Genomic DNA, 25,137 nt, shown 5'->3' with positions numbered 1-25,137 from the left:
CTGGAGTTGTCGCTGCAGCAGCTCAAATTGCTCCTGTGGCTCAGGTTTGATACCTGGCCCAGGAACCTCCACAGGCGTGGCCAAAAAAAAAAAAAATATACCAAACCTTCCTTGTTTGTAGCATGGACATTCACTAACAGAGAAACAAAGAAATTATGGTCTAGGACTGCAGTGAAATTATAATTCTTTTTAATCAGGTTTTTTAAAATAGTTTAATTCCACCATCCATGAACTGCTAATCAAAATATAAATCACTCACAAATAAGGATTTTTTTAAGGACCGTATATTGTAGTAAAGTTTTTCTCTCAATATTATGAAAAATTTTAAACATAGAGCAAAGTCAAAAGAATCTTGTAATAAACACTTGTATACTCATTAGTTAGAGTCTACCATTGACCTTTTATTATACTTTCAAATCACATATTTACCCATCTGTCCATCCTTCTATCCATCCATCCACCAATCCATGATATTCAAATGCTATTATATTTGAAGATATTTGAACTGTATATTCTGTATTGATTTTAGGTCAGTTTTATTTTTCCTTTATGTAATAGATAATTCTTAGGATTGGTTTATAACTGATTTATAATATGCAAACATTTGGATTTCAGATGCAAATCTATTTGTCTTCTCTGTCTCTAGTTCCAAAAGATGAGTCGTGGATATTCAGAAAACAACAATTTCCTGAACAATAACAACCAAATGGTGTTGGACATGATCCTTTACCCGTTAATTGGAATCCATCAGACCATCAACTGGGAAACTGTGGCAAGGCTTGTGCCTGGGTTAACACCCAAAGAGGTATATAATATCTTCCAGATAGCTATGGAAAAGAAATCAGAAAAAAAAAATTGTCATTTTAAAGGAATAACTACTGGGAGTTCCTGTTATGGCTTAGCAGGTTACCAACCCGACTAGTATCCATGAGGACTCAGGTTGATCCCTGGCCTTGCTCAGTGGGTTAAGGATCCTGTGTTGCTGTGAGCTGTGGTGTATGTTGTAGATTCGGCTTGGATCTGGCGTTGCTGTGGCTGTAGAGTAGGCTGGCAGCTGTAGCTCCAACTCAACCCCTAGCCTGGAAACTTCTATATGTCTCTGGTGCGGCCATAAAAAAGTAAAGGAATAACTACTAAGAGAGAAGAAAAATTTAAGTTGTACATGTTCATATACCTGTGCAAATACTGAATATGCATATCATGATTAGATCAGTCTCTATAAATTATATATTAACCTACTTGGTATTTTTATTTTTTTAACCTTTTTTTTTTTTTTGGTCTTTTTGTTCTTTTTTTAGAGCCGCACCCACAGCATATGGAAATTCCCAGGCTATGGATCTAATCGGAGCTGTAGCCACCAGCCTATGCCAGAGCCACAGTGACGCCAGATCCAAGCCGCATCTGTGACCTACACCACAGCTCACGGCAACACTGGATCCTTAACCCATTGAGCAAGGCCAGGGATCAAACTCGCAACTTCATGGTTCCTAGTCAGATTTGTTTCTGCTGCGCCATGACAGGAACTCTAACCTACCTGATATTTTAAAATTCTACCATGTCTTACATGTTTACAACTGAATGGGTGGATAAAATTTTTGTAAATCCAATTTTATTAAATTCCTAATGCTATGTTTCTTAAACTTGTATGATGTACTGACCTTTTTAAAGGAAAAAAGCTTGAAAACTCCCAGCAATGACTAAAATTATTATTATAGTGGAAATTAAATATACACTAATACTAGGTATAAATATACCTATATGACCATAAACCAAATTTACGTTTTATAAATACAAGTGAAAATGCAAACCAACATAATTCAAACTAATAAGCTTACTTAATATGATAAGTAATAGTGTTTTGCTGAAATTAAATTGCTGATTAAAATGCAAATATTGTGTAGTTTCTTGTGGCACAAAATTTTTAGCATTTAGTCTGAACTGCCATGTGCCCCTCAAAGCCTTTCTTCTTTCTCCACTTCTCTCTCTTTAACCTAGTAGGCAGCTTTGCATTGCCCCAGGATGTTACTTGCCTTCCCTGGGCACTAACAAATCTCTTTTCTACCTTTGTCCTTTAGTAAAACTAGCCTTGGACAATTAAAGTATTTCTTTTTTCTTTTCTCTCTCTCTCTCTTTTTTTTTGTCTTTTTAGGGCTGTACCTGTGGCATATGGAGGTTCTCAGGCTAGGGCTAGGCTAGGCTCTAGGGTGCAGATGCCAGCCTACACCACAGCCACACCAGATCTGTCTGTGACCTACACCACAGCTCGTGGCAACATTGAATCCTTAACCCACTGAGCAGGAGATTGGACGTACATTCTCATCGATGCTAGTTGGGTTCATTAACCGCTGAGCCACAATGGGAACTCCCATATGTGAATTCTTAAAGTGGAATGTAGAAAATGTACTACTTTGTTGCTTATTTTTTCACTCAGTGAACATTTCCATGTGTCAGTTAATAGACTTCTCAACATTTGATAATGGTATTGTTTTTATTTGATCTATATCATAATTTCTCAAACTTTTTTTTTTTTTTTTTTTGCCATTAATGTTTCCAGCTTTTGAGTGCTACAAATCCACTGTAACAAATATTCTCCTTTCCTTAGGAAATAATCTCAGAAGCAGAATTGCTTGGTTAGAGGGCATGTGCCTTTTTAAGGCTTTTGTCAATATTGTGCACAAGAAGTGTCATCCCTGTTACGCTCCAGTCAACATAGCTGATAGATCCTTGCACTAGAATTCTAGTATCATTGATGTGTGTGTCTTTTCAAAATTCTAATTTATGTATGTATTTAACTTTAATAAATGTTAGTTAGCTCATTATGGTTTTAAGGTTTTTTTCTTTAAATCCTGAAGATGGTGATTTTTTTTTTTTTTTTTTTTTTTGACTGTGCCTATGGCATATGGAAGTTCCTGAGCCAGGGATCAAACCTGCTCCACAACAGCCACCCAAGCTGACTGCTGTAACAACACTAGATCTTTAACCTACTGTGCCACAGCTGGAACTCCTTTGAATGTTTTATATGTTATCGTTCCATGTCCTTTTTCTATTTGTGAACTTACTGTTTTGTTACTAGTTTAATGAGTTTTCTTGTTTTTTTCTGTGCTTCTTTATTTATTAAGCTCTCTTTAGTGTCCTAAAATAGAATTTTATATTCTCCATATAAAGATCCTTTAACCACTGTGCTGGGCAAGGGATCGAACCTGAGCCTGTACAGCAGCCCAAGCCTCTGCAGTCAGATTATTAACCTGCTGCACCACAGTAGGAACACCTACTGTTATTTAATTTTTTTTTGACTCAATGAATTTTTATTGTACTTTAGTTGTACAACCATCATCACAACCTAATTTTACATTTCCATCGAAAACCTCCAGCCCATCCCTACCCCTCTCAGCCTGTCCCCTTTGGTAATCGTAAGTTTTTCAGTCTGTAAGTCAGTTTTTCTTCTGCAAATAAGTTCATTGTATCCTTTTTTAGATTCCACACATAAGTGATAGCATATGACCTTTGTGTCTCACTGCCTAATTTCACATAGCATGATAATTTCTAGGTTCATCCATGTTGCTGCAAATACCATTATTTCATTCCTCTTTATGGCTGAGTAATATTCCATTGCGTAATACCAGATCTTTATCCACTCCTCTGCTGATGGATATTTAGGTTGTTTCCTTGTTTTGGTGATTGTATATAGTGCTGCAGTGAACATTGGGGTACATGTATCTCTTCAAGTCATGGTTTTCTTTGGATAGATGCCCAGGAGTGGGATTGCTAAATCAAATGGTAATTCTGTTTTTAGTTTTCTGAGCAATCTCCATACTGTTTTCCATAGTGGTTACACCAGTTCACTTCCCACCAACAGTGTAAGAGGGTTCCTTTTTCTTCATATCCTCTCCAGCATTTATTGTTTGTAGATTTTTTGATGATGGCCATTCTGGCTGGTGTAAGGTGGTACCTCATAGTAGTTTTGGTTTGCATTTGTCTAATAATTAGTAATGTGTTTTTGGTCCATCTGTGTCTCTTCTTTGGAGAATTGTCTGTTTAGATCTGCCCATTTTTTGATGGTTTTTTTTGTTTGTTTCTTTTTTTGTTTTTTGTTTTGGTATTGAGATGCATGAGGTTGTTTATGTATTTTGAAGATTAATCCCTTGTCAGTTGCTTCATTTTCAAATATTCTCTCCCATTTTGTGGGTTGTCTTTTTGTTTTGTTTAGGATTTCCTTTGTGATGCAAAAAATGTTAAGACGTTTAATTAGGTCCCATTTGTTTATTTTTGTTTTTATTGTCATTACTCTAGGAGGTGGATCCACAAAGAAAATGCTGTGATTTATGTCAAAGAGTGTTTGGCCTATGTTTTCCTCTGAGAGTTTTATAGTATCTGGTCTTATGTTTAGTTCTTCAATCCATTTTGAATTTATTTTTGTGTATGATGTTAGGGGGTATTCTAATTTCATTCTTTGCATGTAGCTGTCCATTTTTCCCAGCATCACTTATTAAAGTGACTGTCTTTTCTCCATTGTATTTTCTTGCCTTCTTTGTCATAGATTAGTTGACCTTAGGTACATGGGTTTAATTCTTGGCTTTGTCCTGTTCCACTGATCTGTATTTCTGTTTTTTTTGTGCCAGTACCATACTGTTTTGATGACTGTAGCTTTGTAGTATAATCTGAAATCAGGGAGCCTGATTCCTTCAGCTCCATTTTTCTTTCTCAGGATGGCTTTGGCTATTCTGTGTCTTTTGTGCTTCCAAACAAACTTAAAAATATTTTGCTCTGGAGTTCCCGTCGTGGCGCAGTAGTTAACGAATCCGGCTAGGAACCATGAGGTTGCGGGTTCGGTCTCTGCCCTTGCTCAGTGGGTTAACGATCCGGCGTTGCCGTGAGCTGTGGTGTAGGTTGCAGATGCGGCTCGGATCCCGCGTTGCTGTGGCTCTGGCGTAGGCCGGTGGCTACAGCTCCGATTCAACCCCTAGCCTGGGAACCTCCATATGCCGTGGGAGTGGCCCAAGAAATAGCAACAACAACAAGACAAAAAAAAAAAAAATTTTGTTCTAGTTCTGTGAAAAGTATCCTTGGTAATTTAATAGGGATTGCATTGAATCTATAGATTGCCTTAGGTAGTATAGTCATTTTGACAATATTGATTCTTCCAATCCAAGAGCATGGTATGTCTTTCCATCTGTTTGTGTCATCTTTAATTTCTTTCATCAGTGTCTTATAGTTTTCAAAGTACAGGTCTTTTGTCTCTAGGTTAGTTTATTCCTAAGTATTTTATTATTATTGATGTGATGGTAAATGGGATTGTTTCCCTAATTTCTTATTCCAATCTTTTGTTGTTAGTATATAGAAATGCTGTCAGTTTCTGTGTATTAATTTTGTATCCTATGGGAAGGAGTAGTGCCTGCCCACTGGTAGGTGGAGCTGATTCTTATCCTTCTGGTGGGTGAGGCTTTGTCTCTGGGTGTGCTTAGAGGTGGCTCTGTGCTTTGGAGGTCTTTAGGCAACCTGTTTACTTATGGGTGGGGCTGTGTTCCCACTTGATTTGTTGTTTGGCCTGGGACTTCTCAGACCTAATGGATGGGGCCAGGTTTTTACAAATTGGCCACCTCTAGAGGGGTTCATGCTGATGATTATTCCTGAGATCTTTGCCTCCAGTGTTCTTCCCCCACAGTGAGCTACAGTCACATCCTGTTTTTGCAGCATATCCTCCAAGAACTGTAGGCAGGTCTGACTCAGATTCCTATGGAGTCCTTGCTTTGACCTGAGATCCAGTGCACATGAAAGCCTGTGTGCACCTTTCAAGAGTGGAGTCTCTATTTACCCCAGTCCCACAGGGCTCCACCATACAAGCCCCGCTGGCCCCCACTGCCAAATGCTCTGAGGGCCTCTCCTCCCAGTGCTAGGTCCCCAGGCATGGGACCCTGACCTGGGGCTCAGAACTCTCACTCCTATGGCTAAGCCTCTGCAATATAGTTACTTTTCAGTCTGTGGGCTGCTCACAAAGTGGGTATGAGGTTGCTTGTGTCACATAATCACCCCTTCTCCTGTCTTAATGTGGCTTTCTTTTGTCTATGGGAGTAGGATTTTTTTTTTTTTATAGTTTCCAGCCTATTTTGCTGAAGGTTGTTCAACAGTTGGTTGTAATTTTGTGACTGTTTTATAAACTAAGCTCCAGTCCTACTCCAACATCTTGATCCCATCTCCCTTACTTTAAAATGTATCTTTTTTTAAATTTTATTTAATTTTATTTTTTTTATAATTTTTTTTATTTTCCCACTGTACAGCAAGGGGGTCAGGTTATCCTTACATGTATACATTACAATTACATTTTTTCCCCCACCGTTTGTTCTGTTGCAACATGAGTATCTAGACAAAGTTCTCAATGCTATTCAGCAGGATCTCCTTGTAAATCTATTCTAAGTTGTGTAAAATGTATCTTTTTTTTTAAATGAATGTTGTTATGTTTATAGTTGTACAATGATCATCACAATCCAATTTTATAGCATTTCCATATCTTTTTTAAAAGTCATATATTTTTTAAAAATTTATGGAAGTATAGTTGATTTATATAACTTTTCTATTAAATACAGTAACCATTAATTTAGCTTATTTTTCTCAGTTTGTTTTCAACCTATAAGTTATTATAATTTCTTGTATACAAGTGTTTAAAAGTTTATGTTAAAATCAAGAATTCCTGTTGCAGCTCAGCAATAACAAAACTGGCTAGTATCCGTGAGAACAAGAGTTTGATCCCTGGCCTGGCTCAGTGGGCTAAAGATCCAGCGTTGCTGTTAGCTGTGTGTAGGTCGCTGACATGGCTTGGATCTCCTGTGGCTGTGATGTAGGCTGGCAGCTGCAACTTTGATTTGACCACTAGCCTGGGAGCTTTCATATGCCTCGGGTGTGGCCCTAAAAAGCAAAAAAAAAATAAAAAAATAAAAAAAATAAAAATTTTTGTTAAAATTTATAAATCTTTTACTTTGATGTCTTCCTTTTTTGTCATGTTTAGAAAATTTTTCTCACCTGAAGGTTATGTATAATACAGTCACCTGTATTTTCCTTTTTTTTTTTTTTTTTTTTTTTTGCTTTTTTGGGCATCTTCATGGATACTAGTCGGATTTGTTTCTGCTGAGCCACAAGCGGAACTCTGCATTTACCTTAGCTGAAATCATAAATTGAATTTTTTCCAAAGTGACTATACTGTTTTACATTCCTGCCAGCAGTGTTTGAGGGTTCCAGTTTCCCCACATCCTTGCCAACACTTTTATTATGTCTTTTTTTAATATGCACCTCCTAGTGGGTATGAATTGTTAACTCGTGATTTTGATTTGCATTTTTCTAATGGTTAATGGCATTGAGCCTCTTTTAATATGTTTATAGGCCATTTGTAGAGCTTCTTTGGAGAAATATCTATTCAGAGCCTTTGCCCATTTTTCAGTTGGGTTGTCTTTTTATCATTGAGTAGCAAGAGTTCTTTATATATTCTGTTTACAAATCCCTTGTCAGATATGTAATTGGCAAATATTTTTTCCTATTTTATAGGTTATCTCTTCATTGTTTTTGTTTTTGTTTTGTCTTTTGTCTTTTTAGGGCTGCACCCAGGGCATATGGACCTTCCAGGCTAGGGGTTGAATCTGAGCTATAGCCTCCAGCCTACACCATAGCTCACAGCAACACCCAGATCCTTAACCCACTGAGCAAGGCCAGGGATCGAACCCACATCCTCATGGATGCTAGTTGGGTTCATTAACCAGTGAGCCACGATGGGAACTCTATCTTTGCATTTTCTTGATAATGTCCTTTTACATTTTGATGAAGTCTAGTTTATCTAATTTTTCTTTTCACTTATGCTTTTACTCTCATATCCAGGAAGCTATCATCTAATCCAAAGTCATGAAGATTTTTACCTGTATTTTCATCTAATAATTTTATAGTTGAAGCTCTTATATTTAGTATTTGGTCTGTTTGCAGCTAATTATTTTTTTTGCCTGTTGTTGTCTTTTTTTTTTTTTTTTTTAGGGTCACACCTGTGGCATGTGGAGGTTCCCAGGCGAGGGCCTAATTGGAGCTACAGCTGCCAGCCTATGCCAGAGCCACAGCAACACAGAATCCAAGCCGTGTCTGTGACCTACACCAAAGCTCACAGCAACACCGGATCCTTAACTCACTGAGTGAGGCCAGGGATTGAACTGGAAACCTCATGATCCCTAGTCAGATTCGTTTCTGCTGCACCATGACAGGAACTCTGGTTTCCAGCTAATTTTTGTGTATGGTGCGAGATAGGGGAGTCCAACCTCATTCTTTTGCACATAGATATGATGTAAATTTTGCTTAAATACAAGAACATTTAGAAACATTTTCGTGAAGGACTGCTTAGCCATACTATGCTTAATGTACTCAATATTTTCTAATCTCTTGCATTTTATTTTTTTTCCAATTCCTAATTTGGATCTTCTGAATTGACTCCATGACTAACAGTGGGTTAAAAAAAAACACTGTGCTAGAACAAACTATGCCCAAATACATGGCCATAAAATGTTACTACAGTATTTTGTACAAGGTGAACCTTACTGTTAGTAAGAACAAAGACTTTTTTTTTTTTCTTTTTTTGGCCTCTCCTGGCTGCATGAAGAAGTTCCTAGGCCAGGGATTGAACCTGAACCACAACAGTGACAATGCTGAATCCTTAACCGCTAGGCTATCAGGGAACTCCAAAGACACATTATTCTAATAAAAAAAATCTAGTGTCTCCATTCTCTTGGGATAGACCACGATGGAAATAATATGAGAAAAATAATGTATATATATGCATGCCTGGGTCACTGTGCTATACAGCAGAAATTGACACAACAATGTAACAGCTGTACTCTAATAAAAAAAATTTTTTAATTAAAAAAAATCTAGTGTCACAAATTAGATACTTTTTGATTTGCTTTCCACTGAAGGTCAGAATTTGGTTTTGTTCCTGGTGGTAACTTAATGTAAAAATAAAAGCCAAGTTTTTAAATTATTAAAATTGTCTGATAGACCATGGTGAAATATGGTCTATAAAGCCATTCTTCATTTTTCTAGATGAGCATAAATATATTACGCCTTTAAGTTAAAGCATATTTTAAAAAACCTACCCTAAATTAAAAAAAAAACCTAGAGGCTTTTGTGTATTGAAATATATGCTAATTTTCTGTTACCCAGCAGATTAGTATTCACTTTTTTTTGTTTTTGTTTTTTTTTGCTTTTTAGGGCCACACCCATGGCATATGGAGGCTCTCAGGCTAGGGGTCTAATTGGAGCTGTAGCTGCTGGCCTGCACCACAGCCCACGGAAACGCTGGATCTCCAACCCACTGAGCGAGGCCAGGGATTGAGCCTGTAACCTCATGGTTCCTAGTTGGATTCATTTCCACTGCACCATGATGGGAACTCCTATAAAAATTATTTAAAGGCCTCCCCACACCTGCATTTCCTTCCTTTATGTCATTACAGTGTGCAAAGAGGTTTGATGAACTGAAGAGCAGTGGAAGCTCACCTGTGGACAACCAGTATAGTCCCCTAATGGCTGCTGGAGAGAGTCCTATTGAAACATTAGCCTCATATATCAAATCCTCACTTCTGGACACACAGGGAGAATTTCAGGAGACTCCACTTGGTCAAGATGCAGTTTCTAAAACAGGTAAGGTTTTAAAAACAAAATGCAGTGCTTCTCCTTATGATAATTCTGCAAAATATTATGCATTCCAGTCGACTTTTCTTTATTTAAAGGCTAAGAGAAACCTTAATAGAAAAATCTACTAGTATTTGTATTTTCCTGAACTTCAGAAATTTATCTTTGCTATATTTGAAAAGTGAATGTTAATATACAAGTCAAATTATTACCAAAAAAGTTTTTTACTATATCAAAATATACTACTCCAGCCTGCTAGCCTAGCTATGTTGTAAATTTTAAACAGATTGGATCTATACCTTTTGCTTAAACCTTTTTAACTGAGAGGATCTTGCTTGTCTCTCATGTTATTGTTTTTACAGCTCCCCATTATTGAAATCAATAGGAGCTTCAGATGACACAGCAGCAGGGTAGTAGAGATACCTTCCACAATTATGTTGAAAATAATAACTGGTTTTAGAAATCTTCACAGTGTAGTGAATTATTTTAGACTCAGTAGTAGCAGAGTATTGATAGAAGAATTTGCTTCAGGAAGAGAAAACTATATTGCAGGTTTTTGAACATTTGATCCCTATGCCTATGCATCATTTCACTATTTGGGGGAGGGGGCGTGGAGTGGAGGAGAAAAGAATAGCTTAATTGCTTTGCCAGGCAAAGGGGAACATAGTGGGCTCATGGCTTCAAAACTTGTGTGTCCCTCATGTCAGAATTTTTTAAACCTTCGTTGTAATGGTAGCAAGTTGTGGTCCTTTTCTTATACTGTTTCTTCCATTTACCTTTAGAAATACTAAGGCCCCTGACAAAGTACCTTCTTTAACTAGTCTTAAAACCATGCATTTATAGTATAACCATTCAGTAAGTAAAAACCCATTCTCAGCTAGAAATGCTAACCTCCCCGCTTTGTTTTTGTATGTGTTTGTTTCTGTATTTAAGGAAGACATAGTATAGCTTCCACAAGGAATTGTTCTTCAGAAAGTGAAAATTGTACTACTCATAATGGTGGAGAAAAGACTGAAGAATCTGAAGGGTAGGAGGCTGGTTCTTTGCTAGATAAGATTTAATATGAATATCATCTTTAAATTATAAAATACATGATTGGTGATTGTATATATCAGTTACCATAATTTAGGAATTTCTCATGATACAACTGCTGAAACAGTTGAAATCAGTGTAGTTCACGTGTTAAACTATAAACAATTGCTTGATAGCTAAACATATCTCATTCATATTACTTATAAATTGGACAACAGTTTACCACTTTAAAAATTCATCCTCATCTCATAAATATTAGAAATAATATATATTAACATAAAATTTTAAAAAGTAAATTTTAAAACCAAAAGAAAAATCTCTGCCATTAGTTATCCAACTTTATTAAAGAAACCATATGTATTTTAAGAACTGTTTGGGAAGTTCTCGTTGTGGCACAGCAGTTAATGAACCCAACTAAGTCCATGAGGACTTGGGTTCAATCCCTGGCCTCACTCAGTGGGTTAAGGATCCAGTGTTGCCGTGAGCTGTGATGTAGGTGGCAGACAGGGCTCACATCTGCTGATGCTGTGGCTGTGGTGCAGGCTGGCAGCTGCAGCTCTGATTTCATGCCTAGCCTGGGAATTTCCATATGCCGTGGTTATGGCCCTAAAAACCAAAAAAAAAAGGACTGTTTGAATATGATAACTCATTACTGAAACATTTAAAAATTAGATTATATCTTTCAATATAATTCACACTTTGATAATTTTGTATTGTTTTATGTATTTAACATAACTGCACATACTTTAAATATTCATTTTGATGAGTTTTAACAAATAGGTTTATCATGTTACCATCACCCAAATGAAGCTAACATTTTCATCATCTCTGAAAGTTCCTATGTGTATTTTCAGTTTTGTTAGTTTTTACAACAACTTTATTTATTTACTTATTTTGCTTTTTTAGGGCCACACCCACGGCATATGGAAGTTCTCAGGTGAGTGGTCAGATTGGAGCTGCAGCTGCTGACCTACGCCACAGTCAGCCATAGTCAAAGCACCGTGGGATCTGAGCCACATCTGCAATATATACCACAGCTCACGCAACTCGGGATTCCTATCCCACTGAACAAGGCCAGGGATCAAACCTGCGTCCTCATGGATGTCAGTCAGGTTTGGCACTGCTGAAACACAGCTAGAATTCCTGTAACAGCTTTATTAATATATAATTCACATAGTATAAAAATTTATCTTTTTGAGGAGTTCCCCTCGTGGCGCGGTAGTTAATGAATCTGAATAGGAAGCATGAGGTTGCAGGTTCAATCCCTGGCCTTGCCCAGTGCGTTAAGGATCTGGCGTTGCCGTGAGCTGTGGTGTAGGTTGCAGACGCAGCTCAGATCCCTCGTTGCTGTGGCTCTGGCATAGGCCGGTGGCTACAGCTCCAATTAGACCCCTAGCCTGGGAACCTCCACATGCCGTGGGAGCGGCCCTAGAAAAGCCAAAAAGAAAAAAAATTTATCTTTTTGAGAAGTTCCCTTGTGGCTTAGTAGGTTAAGAACCTGACTAGGGTTTGATCCCTGGCCTCACTCATTGGGTTAAGGATCTGGCATTGCTACAAACTGAGACGTAGGTCAAAGATGTGGCTCAGATCTGGCATTGCTATGGCTCTTGCGTAAGCTGGCAGCAGCAGCGCTGATTCGACCCCTATCCTGGGACTTAAATATGCTACAGGTGCAGCCCTAAAAATAAAAAGAAGGCAAGTGGCAAATTTTATGTTAGGTATATTTTACCACAATAAAAAAATTCACCCTATTATAGTTTACTGAATTTTAGCTTATTCACATAGATTTTTAGCTGATAGGTTTATGTGGCTTAAAAATTTGTCAATTTTTTTTTTTTTACTAGAATGAGCTAGTGTTTTATTTTGTGGTCCAAAAAGCCACAGCAATTTTATGTTTCATTATATCAGCCATTACCTGATTAATTTTGACCATGCTTTCTCTGGAAGAACAATTTGCAAAGTTATTTGAATTCCTTTGACTTTGACAGAACATTGATTTCTAATCCTTTTTCTACAGCCAATTTTATTTCAAATCTAATTTCTTTGTATTAAAAACTTGAAGTTCGGTTAAACACATTATATTCATATCGAAGGACAGTGTAGCTTTTCCTGTTTAATCTCTTCCTTTTGTTTGTTTTTCTTTTTTTTTCTTTTTTTTTTTTTTTTTTCTGTCTTTTTGTCTTTTCTATGGCCGCACCATCAGCATATGGAGGTTTCCAGTTGGAGCTGTAGCCATCGGCCTACTCCACAGCCACAGCAACGCAGGATCCGAGCCACATCTGAGACCTACACAACAGCTCACAGCAACGCCGGATCCTTAACCACTGAGCGAGGCCAGGGATCAAACCCACAACCTCATGGTTCCTAGTCGGATTCGTTTCCACTGCGCCACAACAGGAAAACCTAATCTCTTTTCGTAATGACCTGAAGCAACTAGTGTTTCTTTTTGAGGTGATATAATTTTCAAGGGCATATAAATTCAAGGAGTATATAATTTTTGAATCTTCCTTATTATCTAAACTTACTCTTAAGTTTTTCTTAAATAGGTAAATAAGCATGGTGTAGTCTTAAGAATTTTTTAACCACATTCACTAATTTTTACTTATTGAATGCCTAGAAACAAACTTTCTTGCTATTAAAAATAACAAAGTAGCTATGCTAATTTTTTGATACTTCAATGAATAATTTTAACTGTTTTTCCCAATAATAGTAAGAAAATTTTGGTATTTAATCTTTTAAATACCAAAATTTTGTATTAATATAGTATTAATATAAAATATTAATAAATATTAACTATTAAATAATAGCATTTTAAATACTATTAAAATTTTGGTGTTTAATCTTCTCATACCCATTATCATGTAAAAGTGCTATTTTATGTCCTTCGCAAGAATAAGAATGTATTGTTTAATTTTTCTTTGTGAACTGGTATTTTTAAAAACAATGTGATTAGCATATAATTTGAAGTTAGTAGTTTAACTAAAATTAGTCATAATTTTCAAATACAGCTCAGGTTATCAAGACATGAAAACTTCTGAATGTCAGGTCCTATAAAACTGATGTTTGGTTAAAACCCTCAAAAACATCTTATTTTCCTACTTCCAATAAATGTAAATATTTTGGCTTCTCTTCTAAAACTAATAATTTCGTTTCTGTGTAACATTTTTTATGAAGGCCAAACATGGTGATTCATGTATGTGATGAAGCAAAAAACTTGAAAGAAGATTTTATTTGCCCACGAGATCTTTTGATATCAGAAATGAAGTACTTTGCTGAATATTTGTCTATGGACGCCCAGCGCTGGGAAGAGGTGGACATTTCAGTTCATTGTGACGTTCATATTTTCAACTGGTTGATAAAATATGTTAAAAGGAATACTAAGGAGAATAAAGATTGTGAGATGCCCACTTTAGGTAAAGGACAATATAATATTTATTTTGTAGTGAAGTTTTTGTGTTAGCTAGTAGTTGCTTCAAGCCAAACATGACATGTGGAAAATTATTTGAACATTAGTATTTATGTTCCTATTTGTAGTCACCTTTTAAGAAACACCTTTTCCTTTTTTAGTAAATTATAGTGAATTTATGGCAAGTGGGTCGGTCTCTAGATGAGTCATTTTTATTGTGTGTTACAGTGACCACTAGTGTCCTAAAGGTCCTTTTAGGGGATCCACAAAGTCAAGAGAATCTGCTTAATAATGCAGCGTCTTATTTGTCTTTCTGTCTGTGTTGACGTTTGTTTAGCTGGTGCAGAAGTAATAGAGGGTAAAAGGGAGTTTTAGCACACATCAGGGAAAGAGCATCATACTGAATTTATTGGTGGTAACTTCTTCAACACCATATGCTCAAGTAAAGGGGCAAAAAGAAAATACAATTGCACTTAATATCTTGATGAGGCAGTAAAAATTACTAATTTTATTAATGCTTGATTACTTGAGTATACATCTTTTTGATAGTCTATAAAAGCAATCTTTATTCTAAGAAAACTCATTATCGCTCATCATCCAGACCTTGGGTCTTAACTGGAATGGGTTATGTTACAGTTTCTGAGGAACTTTTTTTACCAACTCCTTCCTACCTTCACCATTTCTCTTTGAGAATCTTTAATCTAGAACTTTTGTTTAAGGAAAGATTAGGATTACTTATTTTAATCATTGTCTTCGTAGTCTTTTTTTTTTTTTTTTTTTTTTTGGCTGTGTTTGTGGCACCTGTAAGTTCCCAGGCCAGGGATGAAACTTGCACCACATCAGTGACCCGAGCCGCTGCAGTGACAATGCCAGATCCTTAACCCACTGAGCCGCAGGGGAATTCCTGCAGTATTTTATTGAGGAGGATTATCTTAGTACTATAATGGTTAAAAAATTTTTTTCTTTTTCTCTGGTCATGCCTGTGAAGTTTTACTTAGTCTGCCTTCAGGAAGCAGTTTTGCATTTCTGCAATAGTAAATTTTATATTGTCTTTCAAAATCTTTTAAATTAAGTATTTGTTCATAACAAGCATTAAAATCTCTTTTGAAGTAACTTCACTAATAACAGGCTCTCTCATTAATCATTTATACATTTTTTTCTTACTGTGATTTTTGTGTGATGCGTTATATTCTCATTTTTAACTGTCTTTTTCCATGGTTTAGTTAAGGATGAGTTTGCACATATCATATATTGGGTCTTGGAGACTTGGTATGAATCTAATTCCAGGGCAGATTTATTGTATGTTTTCTCTATACCCTAAATTTTAACATCACATTTTCTTTCTTTCATGTATATAAGCTTTAGTAAGGCCTTATTAAATTGTTCTTATTAAGTAACATCCTCTTTTAAGGTGAGAAGGAGCCTGTTCTAAAGAGATTGAAGAACAAGTCAGAAGGAGAATTTAATTTTTTTTCTCTTTTTTTAGAGCCAGGAAATGTCATTTCAATTCTTATTTCTTCAGAGTTTTTAAAAATGGATTCACTGGTAAGTATTAATAAAAGATCCAAGCTCTTCTATGCTTGATTTAGCATATGATTTGATTTTTCCTTCAAGTGTCTAGAAAATTCTAAGGTGTGTTACTGAAGTTGTTACTAATTCCAGAGTGTGAATCCATTAGAATAAACTGCTAGTGTTTGGAGGTACTTTTGGTAAGATATTAACATTTTATTTATTTATTTATTTATTGGCTTTTTTTTTTTTTTTTTAGGGCTGCACCCACTGCATGTGGAGGTTCCCAGAGTAAGGGTCTAATTGAAGTTGTAGCTGCCGGCCTATGCCACAGCTACAGCAACATCAGATCCGAGCCATGTCTGTGACCTACACCACAGATCATGGCAACTTCAGATCCTTAACCCAATGAGCACGGGCAGGGATCGAACCCACAACCTCATGGTTCCTGGTTGGATTTGTTTCTGCTGCGCCATGAAGGGAACTCCTGGAGGTACTTCATTTTGTTGGGAAGGGGTTAAGGCTACTATTTATCTATCAAAGTAAGCATTTTATCCTCAAGGGGGCAGTTAGCTGTTCATTTATTTCTGCTGAGCCACGACGGGAACTCCATGTGGTTTTACTTTAAATGAGTATTTGCTTTTAGCCTCTGGTTAAACTACACAGAGAAAATGTTCCTTTGCTGTGTTAACAGATGTGAAGTTTGTTTATTTGTTTGAGATTTTACTAGTTCCCTGTATATCTGCTCCTTAGTCTATCCTCTTTCATTAGCTGGTATTAATTGCTTCAGAGAAGGGTTTCAGAAAAAAAAAAGCAGAGACTGGAAGAGTCTCTAACTTTTGATTTTTGAAATCTAAGCCCAAAAGCAAAATATTTAGAGAATACGTAGTTACCAGTGTTTCTCCTCCAAACCCAAATCTACTTCAAAAGTAAATAAATGTCAGAGTTCCTGTCATAGCCCAGCAGAAACGAATCTGACTGGGAAGTGTGACGTTGCAGATTAGATCCCTGGCCTCAATCAGTGGGTTAAGAATCTGGCGTCGCCCTGATCCGTGGTGTAGGTCGAAGACGCAACTCAGATTTGGCGTTGCTATGGCTCTTGTGTAGGCCGGCAGCTATAGTTCTGATTAAACCCCTAGCCTGGGAACTTCCATATGCCTTGGGTGCAGGCCTAAAAAGACAAAAAAAAAAAAAAAAAAAAAAAAAAAAGTAAACAAATATCACTTGCATTGGAGAAAGAAGAAGAAAGTCAGAGAGAAAGCACAGTGAAACTGAGAAAGCCCAGAAGTGACTGAAATTATTTATCTGCCATTCAGAAAAGTGGAGACTGAAAATTGTCACTACGTTTCGTTATGAGAAGTCATAGATCTTCTACCCTTGAATTTGTGGACTAAGATTTATACCTGCCACAGTCATGGAAGTTATTCATTGCATGTTGTTTGAAATACGCTAAGAACTTTGAAAATTATTTTTCCAGCTATATGTGTATGTTTTTATAAATTGACCTGCTGGACCACTTTGGAACAGTGTAGGTTAACCCAAATAGGCAAAACTCAGTTATTGCTAGCAACACATGGATTATTGATGTGACATTATTCATAAGCCACTGCAGTGACAGTGCCAGATCTGTAACCCACTGAGCCACAAGTGAACTCCTCAACATTCATTTTCTATTCTCTTTTTTTTTTTAGGTTGAACAGTGTATTCAGTATTGTCACAAAAATATGAATGCCATAGTAGCTACACCATGCAACATGAACTGTATTAATGCAAATCTTCTTACACGTATAGCTGATCTGTTCACACACAATGAAGTTGAGGATTTAAAGGACAAGAAAGATAAGTTTAGGAGGTAATTTTTTAAATTTAATTTTAAAAGTCATGTTCCTATTAAAAGAAATGTATTATTTCTATTTCATTTTAGTAAAAATTCTATTTAAATTTTTTAAATTTAATTTTAAAAGTCATGTCCCTATTAAAAGAAATGTATTAATTCTATTTCATTTTAGTAAAAATTCTATTCTAGAATATATTTAGAAATATATTTACTTTTTTTTGGCCTATAGCATATAGAAGTCCCCTGGCCAGGGATCAAACCTGCACCACATCAGTAACCGGAGTTACTGCAGTGACAATGACAGATCCTTAACATGCTGTGCCACAAGGGAAGTCCTTTATTTTATTTTACTTTTATTTTATTTTTTCTCTTTTGGCCATCATGTGGCAGATCCAATCAGAGCCACAGTTGCACCCTAAGCTATAGCTGCAGCAACACCAGATCCTTAACCCACTATGCTGGGCTGGGGATGGAATCTGTGTCCCAGCACTCCCAAGATGCCACTGATCTTCTTGCACCACAGCAGGAATGCCTCATTTTATTTTAATTGAAGTAAAATATATCCTGAGCTGATGGCTCAAATTAGTAATTAAAGAGGTTCCTGGTGGCCTACCAGGTTAGGGCCTAGTCAGGTTTTGGTGGGGTTTTTTTGTTTGTTTGTTTGTTTGTTTGTTTTTGGCTTTTTAGGGCCGCACCCGAGGCATATGGAGGTTCCCAGACTAGGGGTCTAATCATAGCCACAACTGCCAGCCTACACTACAGCCACAGCAACGCCAGATCTGAGCCATGTTTGTGACCCACACCACAGCTCACGGCAACGCCGTATCCTCAACCCACTGAGCAAGGCCAGGGATCAAACCCACAACCTCATGGTTCCTAGTTGGACTTGTTTTCACTGCACCACCACAGGAACTCCAAGGCTTAGTGTTTAAGGGAACTTCTACATGCTGCAGGCATGGCCAAAAAAAACTAGTAATTAAATTAGTTCCTTTATATAAGGCACATATGAGCAGGTTGTGGTGGTGAATGACATTAAAAATTATTAAGACAGGCTTTAGTGTAAAGCGGAAGAGTGGTATGAGATGAGGTTTATAGTTGTCATATCAGTTAAGGGCTACTTAGGTCATAGCAAGGAGTGTATACTTTATTCTAAGTGGGAATGGAAGCAGAGGAGTGGCGTTTCTGCTTGTTTTTAAAAGCTCATTATGCGGAGTTCCCATCGTGGCACAGTGGTTAACAAATCTGACTAGGAACCGTGGGGTTGCAGGTTCTGGCCTTGCTCAGTGGGTTAAAGATCCAGCGTTGCCTGAGCTGTGGTATAGGTTGCAGACGCGGCTCGGATTCCGCTTTGCTGTGGCTCTGGCATAGGCCGGCAGCTGCAGCTCCGATTTGACCCCTAGCCTGGGAACCTCCATATGCCGAGGGAGCAGCCCTAGAAAAGGCAAAAAGACAAAAACAAAACAAAACAAAAAAAAAAACAAACAAACTCATTATGCTTGCTATGTGTAGAATTAGACTATAAGGATATAAGAAGCCAAATCTACTAGAAGTGTGGTGCAGTGGTCTGGTGAGAGATGAAAGGCTTTAGACTGAAGTGGAAGCAGTGGTGCTGAAAGGAAGTAGATGGATTCAGAGTATGTTATTAGAAAAATTTGACACATTTCCAAACGGAATGATATGGGAAGACAGAGTATTCTAGGATAATTACCAGGTTTTAAGGTTGAGCAGCTAAGTGAGTGGTAATGTCATTAATAAGGGAATAAGGGAGTTCTTTGATGGCTTAGTGGATTACATCTGTGTTTTCACTGCTGTGGCTTGGGTTGCTCATGTAGTACGGATTTGATCTCTGTCCCAGGAACTGTCACATTATGCCAGTGTGGCAAAAAAAAAAAAGAGAGAGAGAAAGGAGAGAGAAAGAGAGAACCTGAAATAAACTTTGCAACTCTCATTTAAAAAAAAAAAGATTGGGGAATCACTAGAGTGAGGGGACTCAAGAGATGGGTTTGAGTATTGTTAAGATTAATATATTTAATACACTTCTTACACTTCTTGGACATTCAGCTAGGATGACAGGTACATAGTTGGATATATAAGTCTGTAATTTAGGTCAGAGGTCAGGGCTTAAAATAGAAATATATGAGTAGATAAGGTTTGGAGTTGCCTGGTTGCCTAGTGGGTAAGGATCTGGTGTCACTGCTGTGGTTAGGTCATTGCTATGTTGTGGGTACAGTCCCTGGACCAGGAACTTTTACATGCCACAACCAAAAAAAAAAAAAGTAGGTGAGGTTTGAAACCACAAACTGGATGAGAATTCCTAGCAAGAAAAATCATACTTTATCCACTGCATTGCACTGGCGTCTTTACTGTAAATCAGGTGATGATCTATATGAGATCTGTCTCTGAATTCTTCATTTTGTTATGTTGATTTCTTCCTTATGTTAGTAGTACGCTGTCTTAATTTCAGCTTTCTAATGTTTTATGGTGTCTAACAATCTAAATTCTTCAGCTTCTGAGTTCCCATTGTGGCTCAGCAGTTTCAGAACCCAATATAGTATCTGTGAGTGTTCAGGTTCAATCCCTGACCTTGCTCAGTGGGTTAAGAATCCAGCATTGCTGCAGATCCTGACATAGGTCACAGGTGCAGCTCATATCCTCTGTGGCTGTGGCTGTGGCTGTGGCTGGCAGTGGCAGCTCCAATTCAACCCCTAGCCCAGGGACTTCCATATGCTGTAGGTGTGGCCATAAATTCATGTACATATGTATGTGTGTATGAATGAATGAATGAATTCATTCATTCTTCAGCTCTGCCTTTCTTTAAGATTGCTGTTTTGGAGTTCCCGTTGTGGCTCAGTGGTTAACAAATCCGACTAGGAACCATGAGGTTGTGGGTTCGATCCCTGGCCTCGCTCAGTGGGTTAAGGATCCGGCCTTTCCGTGAGCTGTGATGTAGGTCGCAGACACAGCTCAGATCCTGCATTGCTGTGGCTGTGGTGTAGGCCACAGCCTGGGAACCTACATATGCTACAGGTGAGGCCCCAGAAAAGACCAAAAAAAAAAAAAAAGATTGCTGTTTTGGTCATTTTATATCCTTTGCATTTCCATGGAAATTTTACAGGAGTCCCTGCTGTGGTATAGCATGTTAAAGATACGGCATTGTCTCTGTGGTGTTGTGGGTTCAATCCCCAGCACAGTACAGTGAGTTAAGGATGTTGCTGCAGCTGGGGTGTGGTGTAGGTTGCAGCTGTGGCTGGGATTCGATCCCTGGCCTGGGAACTTCCATATGCCATGGGTGTGGCCATTTTTAAAAATTTATAATCAGCCTGCCTATTTGCTCTCCCCCTCATACACACACATACATACACACACACTTCACATTGGAGGGTTAATATTCAACCTGTAGATCTGGGAAAGAACATCTTAATAATATTAAGTCTTTCAGTTCATGAACATGGTAAATAACCCTCAATTTATTTTAGCAATGTTTTGTAGTTTTTGGTGTAGAAATATTTTCCTTTTTTATTAAAATTATTCAGACATTTAAAATGTTTTGGTGCTATTATAAATCCTGTTTTTATTTTTTTGTCCAGTGCCTGTGGCATGTGTAAGTTCCTGGGCCAGGGATTGAACCTGTACCACAGCTATAACTGGAGACACAGCAGTGACAGCATTGGATCCTTAACCTGCTGAACCACAAGGGAACTCCTATTTATTTTATTTTCAAATTGTTAACAAGAGAGTATAGATTAAAACTCTCCAACATTTAGAGGTTCAGAAGAGAAGTAGCCAGTGAGGGACTTGAGAGGAGTCAGGGGGTCAAAGGAAAAGCAAAAGGAAAAAGAGTTTCAAAAAGGAAGAAGTGATTAGAGTAATTAAGATTAGATTAGAAGTGGTCAAGTTTAGAGTAAGATGAGGACAGAAGCACAGCTAATTGGATTTAGACAACTTTTTTCCAGCTTTTTTGGTCTGAATGATTGCAGAAAAATTTAGCAGTAGCTTTTAGGGATAGGTAGACTCAAGAAAGGATTGTTTTTTTCTTTTGCAGCTGCACCCATGGCATATGAAAGTTCCCAGGACAGGGATCAAATCCAAACCCCACCTTCAACCTACACCACAGGTACGGCAATGCCAGATCATTAACCATTGTGCTGGGCCAGGGCTTGAACCTGTGCCACCTCAGAGATAACACCCGATCTTTAACCCACTGTGCCACAGCGGGAACTACAAGGATTTTTTTTTTTTTTTTTTGAAGAAGGGAGACACTGATTATGTTTATATATACTGATCAGGATGATTCACTAGAGTGGGAGAAATTGGTAATGCAGGGGATTACCCCACACTTTAGTCCTTAAAGGGAATGAGACAGAGGGGAATTGTCCAAGAGCTAAATACTTGAAAATGAGATCAGGATCCTAAATCCAAATTCTGGCCTTTTAATAGCAGACATTACTTGAGGGAAAACAGAGACAGTCAAGATGTACACTTGGCATTAATGACACACTTAGATGACTGAAAGTGCATGCATAACATTATTATGTTATGCATAATAGTAAAGTTATTAACATTTAATTTTTAATGCTGTGTCTGGCACTCTTTAAAAACACTATCTAACTTAACCATCATAAAACCTTATGCATTTGAAATTATTGGCCCCCTTTTAGAGATGAGAAAAATAAGGTTCAAAGAGGCTAAGTTGCCAAAGATCACATACCGAATTATTGATAGACCCAGGATTGTTAAATTTCCAAAATCCTCAGTCCTGAATATTCCTTAACAAAGGACTGAAAGACAGTAGATAATGTGTCTCATTTTTCTGAGATAGAAAATGGATTCTTGATCAAGTAGTTCTCATTAGTAGGTTTATTTATTTAGAACAATAAACATGTGTTGTAAATTCCCAAGAAAGGACTTTGTAAGGATTTATTAATCACTTTCTACATGTGCAGATAGCTCAGCATTTATTTTCATCATTATCAAGTACTTTAGTAAAGTAGATATAGAAAATTAATTTGTTGATCATTTGTTTTTAATAGTAAACTTTTTTGTAAGAAGATTGAGAGACTGTTTGATCCTGAGTACTTGAATCCAGATTCTCGGAATAATGCAGCAACATTATACAGGTACAGTGAAGTGCTTTTCTTTGGTATGCTATATAATGCAACTAAATTCTTTAATTTCCTACATTAAAATTTTTCTGCTTGAGTGTTTTTGGTTTTGTTTTTTTTTTTTTTTTTTTTTGTCTTTTTGTTGTTGTTGTTGTTGTTGTTATTTCTTGGGCCGCTCCCGCGGCATATGGAGGTTCCCAGGCTAGGGGTTGAATCGTAGCTGTAGCCACCGGCCTACACCAGAGCCACAGCATCGCAGGATCCGAGCCACGACTGCAACCTACACCACAGCTCACGGCAACGCCGGGTCGTTAACCCACTGAGCAAGGGCAGGGACCGAACCCGCAACCTCATGGTTCCTAGTCGGATTCGTTAACCACTGCGCCACGACGGGAACTCCTGCTTGAGTGTTTTTGTATCTTTTTTAAAATGTTTATACAATTTTTAAAGGTTTCTTTCCATTTAGAGTTATTAAAAAATATCGCCAAATTCCCCATGTTGTACAATACATCCTTGAGCCTGTCTTATACCAAATAGTTGGTATCTCCCATTCCCCGCCACCCCTATGTTGCCCTATAATCGCTAGTTTGTTCTCTATATCTGTGAGCCTGCTGCTTGTTTTAATTCACTAGTTTGTTGTATTTTTTTTAGGTTCCACGTACAAATGATAGCATATGGTATTTGTCTTTCTGTTTGACTTATTAATGCCCTCCACATCTGTCCATGTTAGTGCAAATGGCAAAATATTTTGTTCTTTTTTAGAATTCTCGCTGTGGCACAGCAGGTTAAGAATTTGGCATTGCTGCAGCTATGGCTCGAATTCAGTTGTAGGCCTGAGAATTTCCATATGGTGCAGGTGCAACCAAAACAAATTTTTGTTCTTTATGGCAGAGTAGTATTTCATTGTGTGTGTGCCACATTTTCTTTTCTTTTCTTTTTTTTTTTAGATACAGATAATTTTAATGAAATTGGCATAGTTAAGACCAAAAAGATAAATGGAACATTGCCAGTTTATCTTCAGCTCACGCCTTAACAGGGTAGTGAACACAACTTGAAACACTGGTAAATCTTGCTCTCTATGAGATAGTGAAGGGGTCTTCTCAGTATTTAAATATATTAATATAACCAGTTATAGAAATCTAAATATAAAACCAGTCTCCTATAGGTTCTGAGAAGGTATTTACCATTTTCCTGAAAAGTTTAACATTCCACATTCAAGTTTAATCATCTCTATAGAAGGGGGAAACAGTGATAGTACTTGTTGAACTGGGATTACTACTAAAATTCAAAAAGCTGACCATATTCATTTAGCCACCAACCCATCTTATTTAAATCAGGACCATCCAACAGAAACATTCCATCAGCCATACATGATCTGAATTCTAGTGTATGAAATCAATTTAAATATGGTACACATAAAAGTCATGAGGCATTCGGTCTTGTAATAAATAAGGCAGTGACCAATTTTACTCATTAGCAGCTTTTTTGAGATAAGCTACCAAGTCTTCCCTTTCTCCCTTCTTAATGCCAGTGAAGATCATTTTTGTTCCAGGGATGTACTTCTTGGGATTCTCCAAATACTCCATCAGTGTCTTCTCTCCCCCATGTGATGTCTTTGTTCTTGTTGGCATCTGTGTAAGTGAATCCAAGAGCCTGACCTGTCTTCCACCCAAACAGACCATGGAGGTTTGGACCAGTCTTGTGCTTGCCTCCCTTTTCTACAGTATGGCACTAGGCGTACTACTGAACAAAAATCTTCTCGCCCTTCTCAACGTCACCCATTTTAAAATCATTCTTTTGCCGAGCTCAGCAGACAAGTGGCCACTCGCAGGCTGGATGTCCCGTTTTCTAGCCTATTTTTAGTTTATTGAGAAATCTCTACTGTTTTCCACAGTGGCCGCACCAATTTACATTCCCACCAATGCGTATGAGGATTCCTTTTTCTCCACATCCTCACCAATATTTATTTGTGTGGTTTTTTTGTTTGTTTTTGTTTTGATAATAATCATTCTTTTTTTTTTAATTTTTTTTTGTCTTTTCTTTTTTTAGGGCTGCACCTGCATATGGAGGTTCCCAGGCTAGGGGTCAAATTGGAGCTGTAGCCACTGGCCTACACCACAGCCAAGCAATGCAGTATCTGAGCCGAGTCTGCGACCTACACCACATCTCATGGCAACGCCAGATCCTTAACCCACTGAGTAAGGCCAGAGATCGAACCTGTGTCCTCATGGATGCTAGTCAGATTTGTTTCTGCTGAGCCACGACGGGAAGTCCTTAATGATAGTCATTCTGACGGTTGTGAGGGTATATCTCATTTTGGTCTTGGTTTGCATTTCCCAGATGATTAGCAGTGTTGAGCATATTTCCATTTGCCTGTGGGCCATCTGCATTCCTCTTTGAAAAAATTTCTGTTCAGTTCCTCTGCCCATTTTTTTTTTTGTCTTTTTGCCATTTCTTGGGCTGCTCCCGCAGCATATGGAGGTTCCCAGGCTAGGGGTCGAATCGGAGCTGTAGCCACCGGCCTACACCAGAGCCACAGCAACGCGGGACCCGAGCCGAGTCTGCAACCTACACCACAGCTCACGGCAACGCCGGATCGT

General features: G+C 37.7%; 1 protein-coding gene and 1 pseudogene across 11 annotated transcripts in view; one reads left to right on the top strand and one right to left on the bottom strand.

Moving 5' to 3' along the window:
- KIAA1841 (KIAA1841 ortholog) overlaps positions 1-25,137 on the top strand; it is a 71,299-nt gene that overhangs the window by 6,870 nt on the left and 39,292 nt on the right. For 4 of the 11 annotated variants that reach the window (XM_021087510.1, XM_021087507.1, XM_021087508.1 and 1 more), the window contains 7 exons: positions 647-805; positions 9,474-9,660; positions 10,585-10,678; positions 13,858-14,096; positions 15,576-15,634; positions 17,290-17,450; positions 22,466-22,552. In XM_021087510.1, coding sequence (XP_020943169.1) covers positions 656-805; positions 9,474-9,660; positions 10,585-10,678; positions 13,858-14,096; positions 15,576-15,634; positions 17,290-17,450; positions 22,466-22,552 — 977 coding nt within the window. In that variant the 5' untranslated portion in view covers positions 647-655. The remainder of the gene's footprint in view (positions 1-646; positions 806-9,473; positions 9,661-10,584; positions 10,679-13,857; positions 14,097-15,575; positions 15,635-17,289; positions 17,451-22,465; positions 22,553-25,137) is intronic. The other 7 variants (XM_021087516.1, XM_021087514.1, XM_021087515.1 and 4 more) reach the window with 4 other exon arrangements.
- Positions 23,836-24,503, bottom strand: LOC110260005 (annotated as a pseudogene).

The sequence above is a fragment of the Sus scrofa genome, chromosome 3 (assembly GCF_000003025.6).
Source record: "Sus scrofa isolate TJ Tabasco breed Duroc chromosome 3, Sscrofa11.1, whole genome shotgun sequence".
Lineage (NCBI taxonomy): Eukaryota > Metazoa > Chordata > Mammalia > Artiodactyla > Suidae > Sus > Sus scrofa.
Note: the sequence above shows the minus strand (reverse complement) of the source record. Positions and strands in the feature narration are given on the sequence as shown.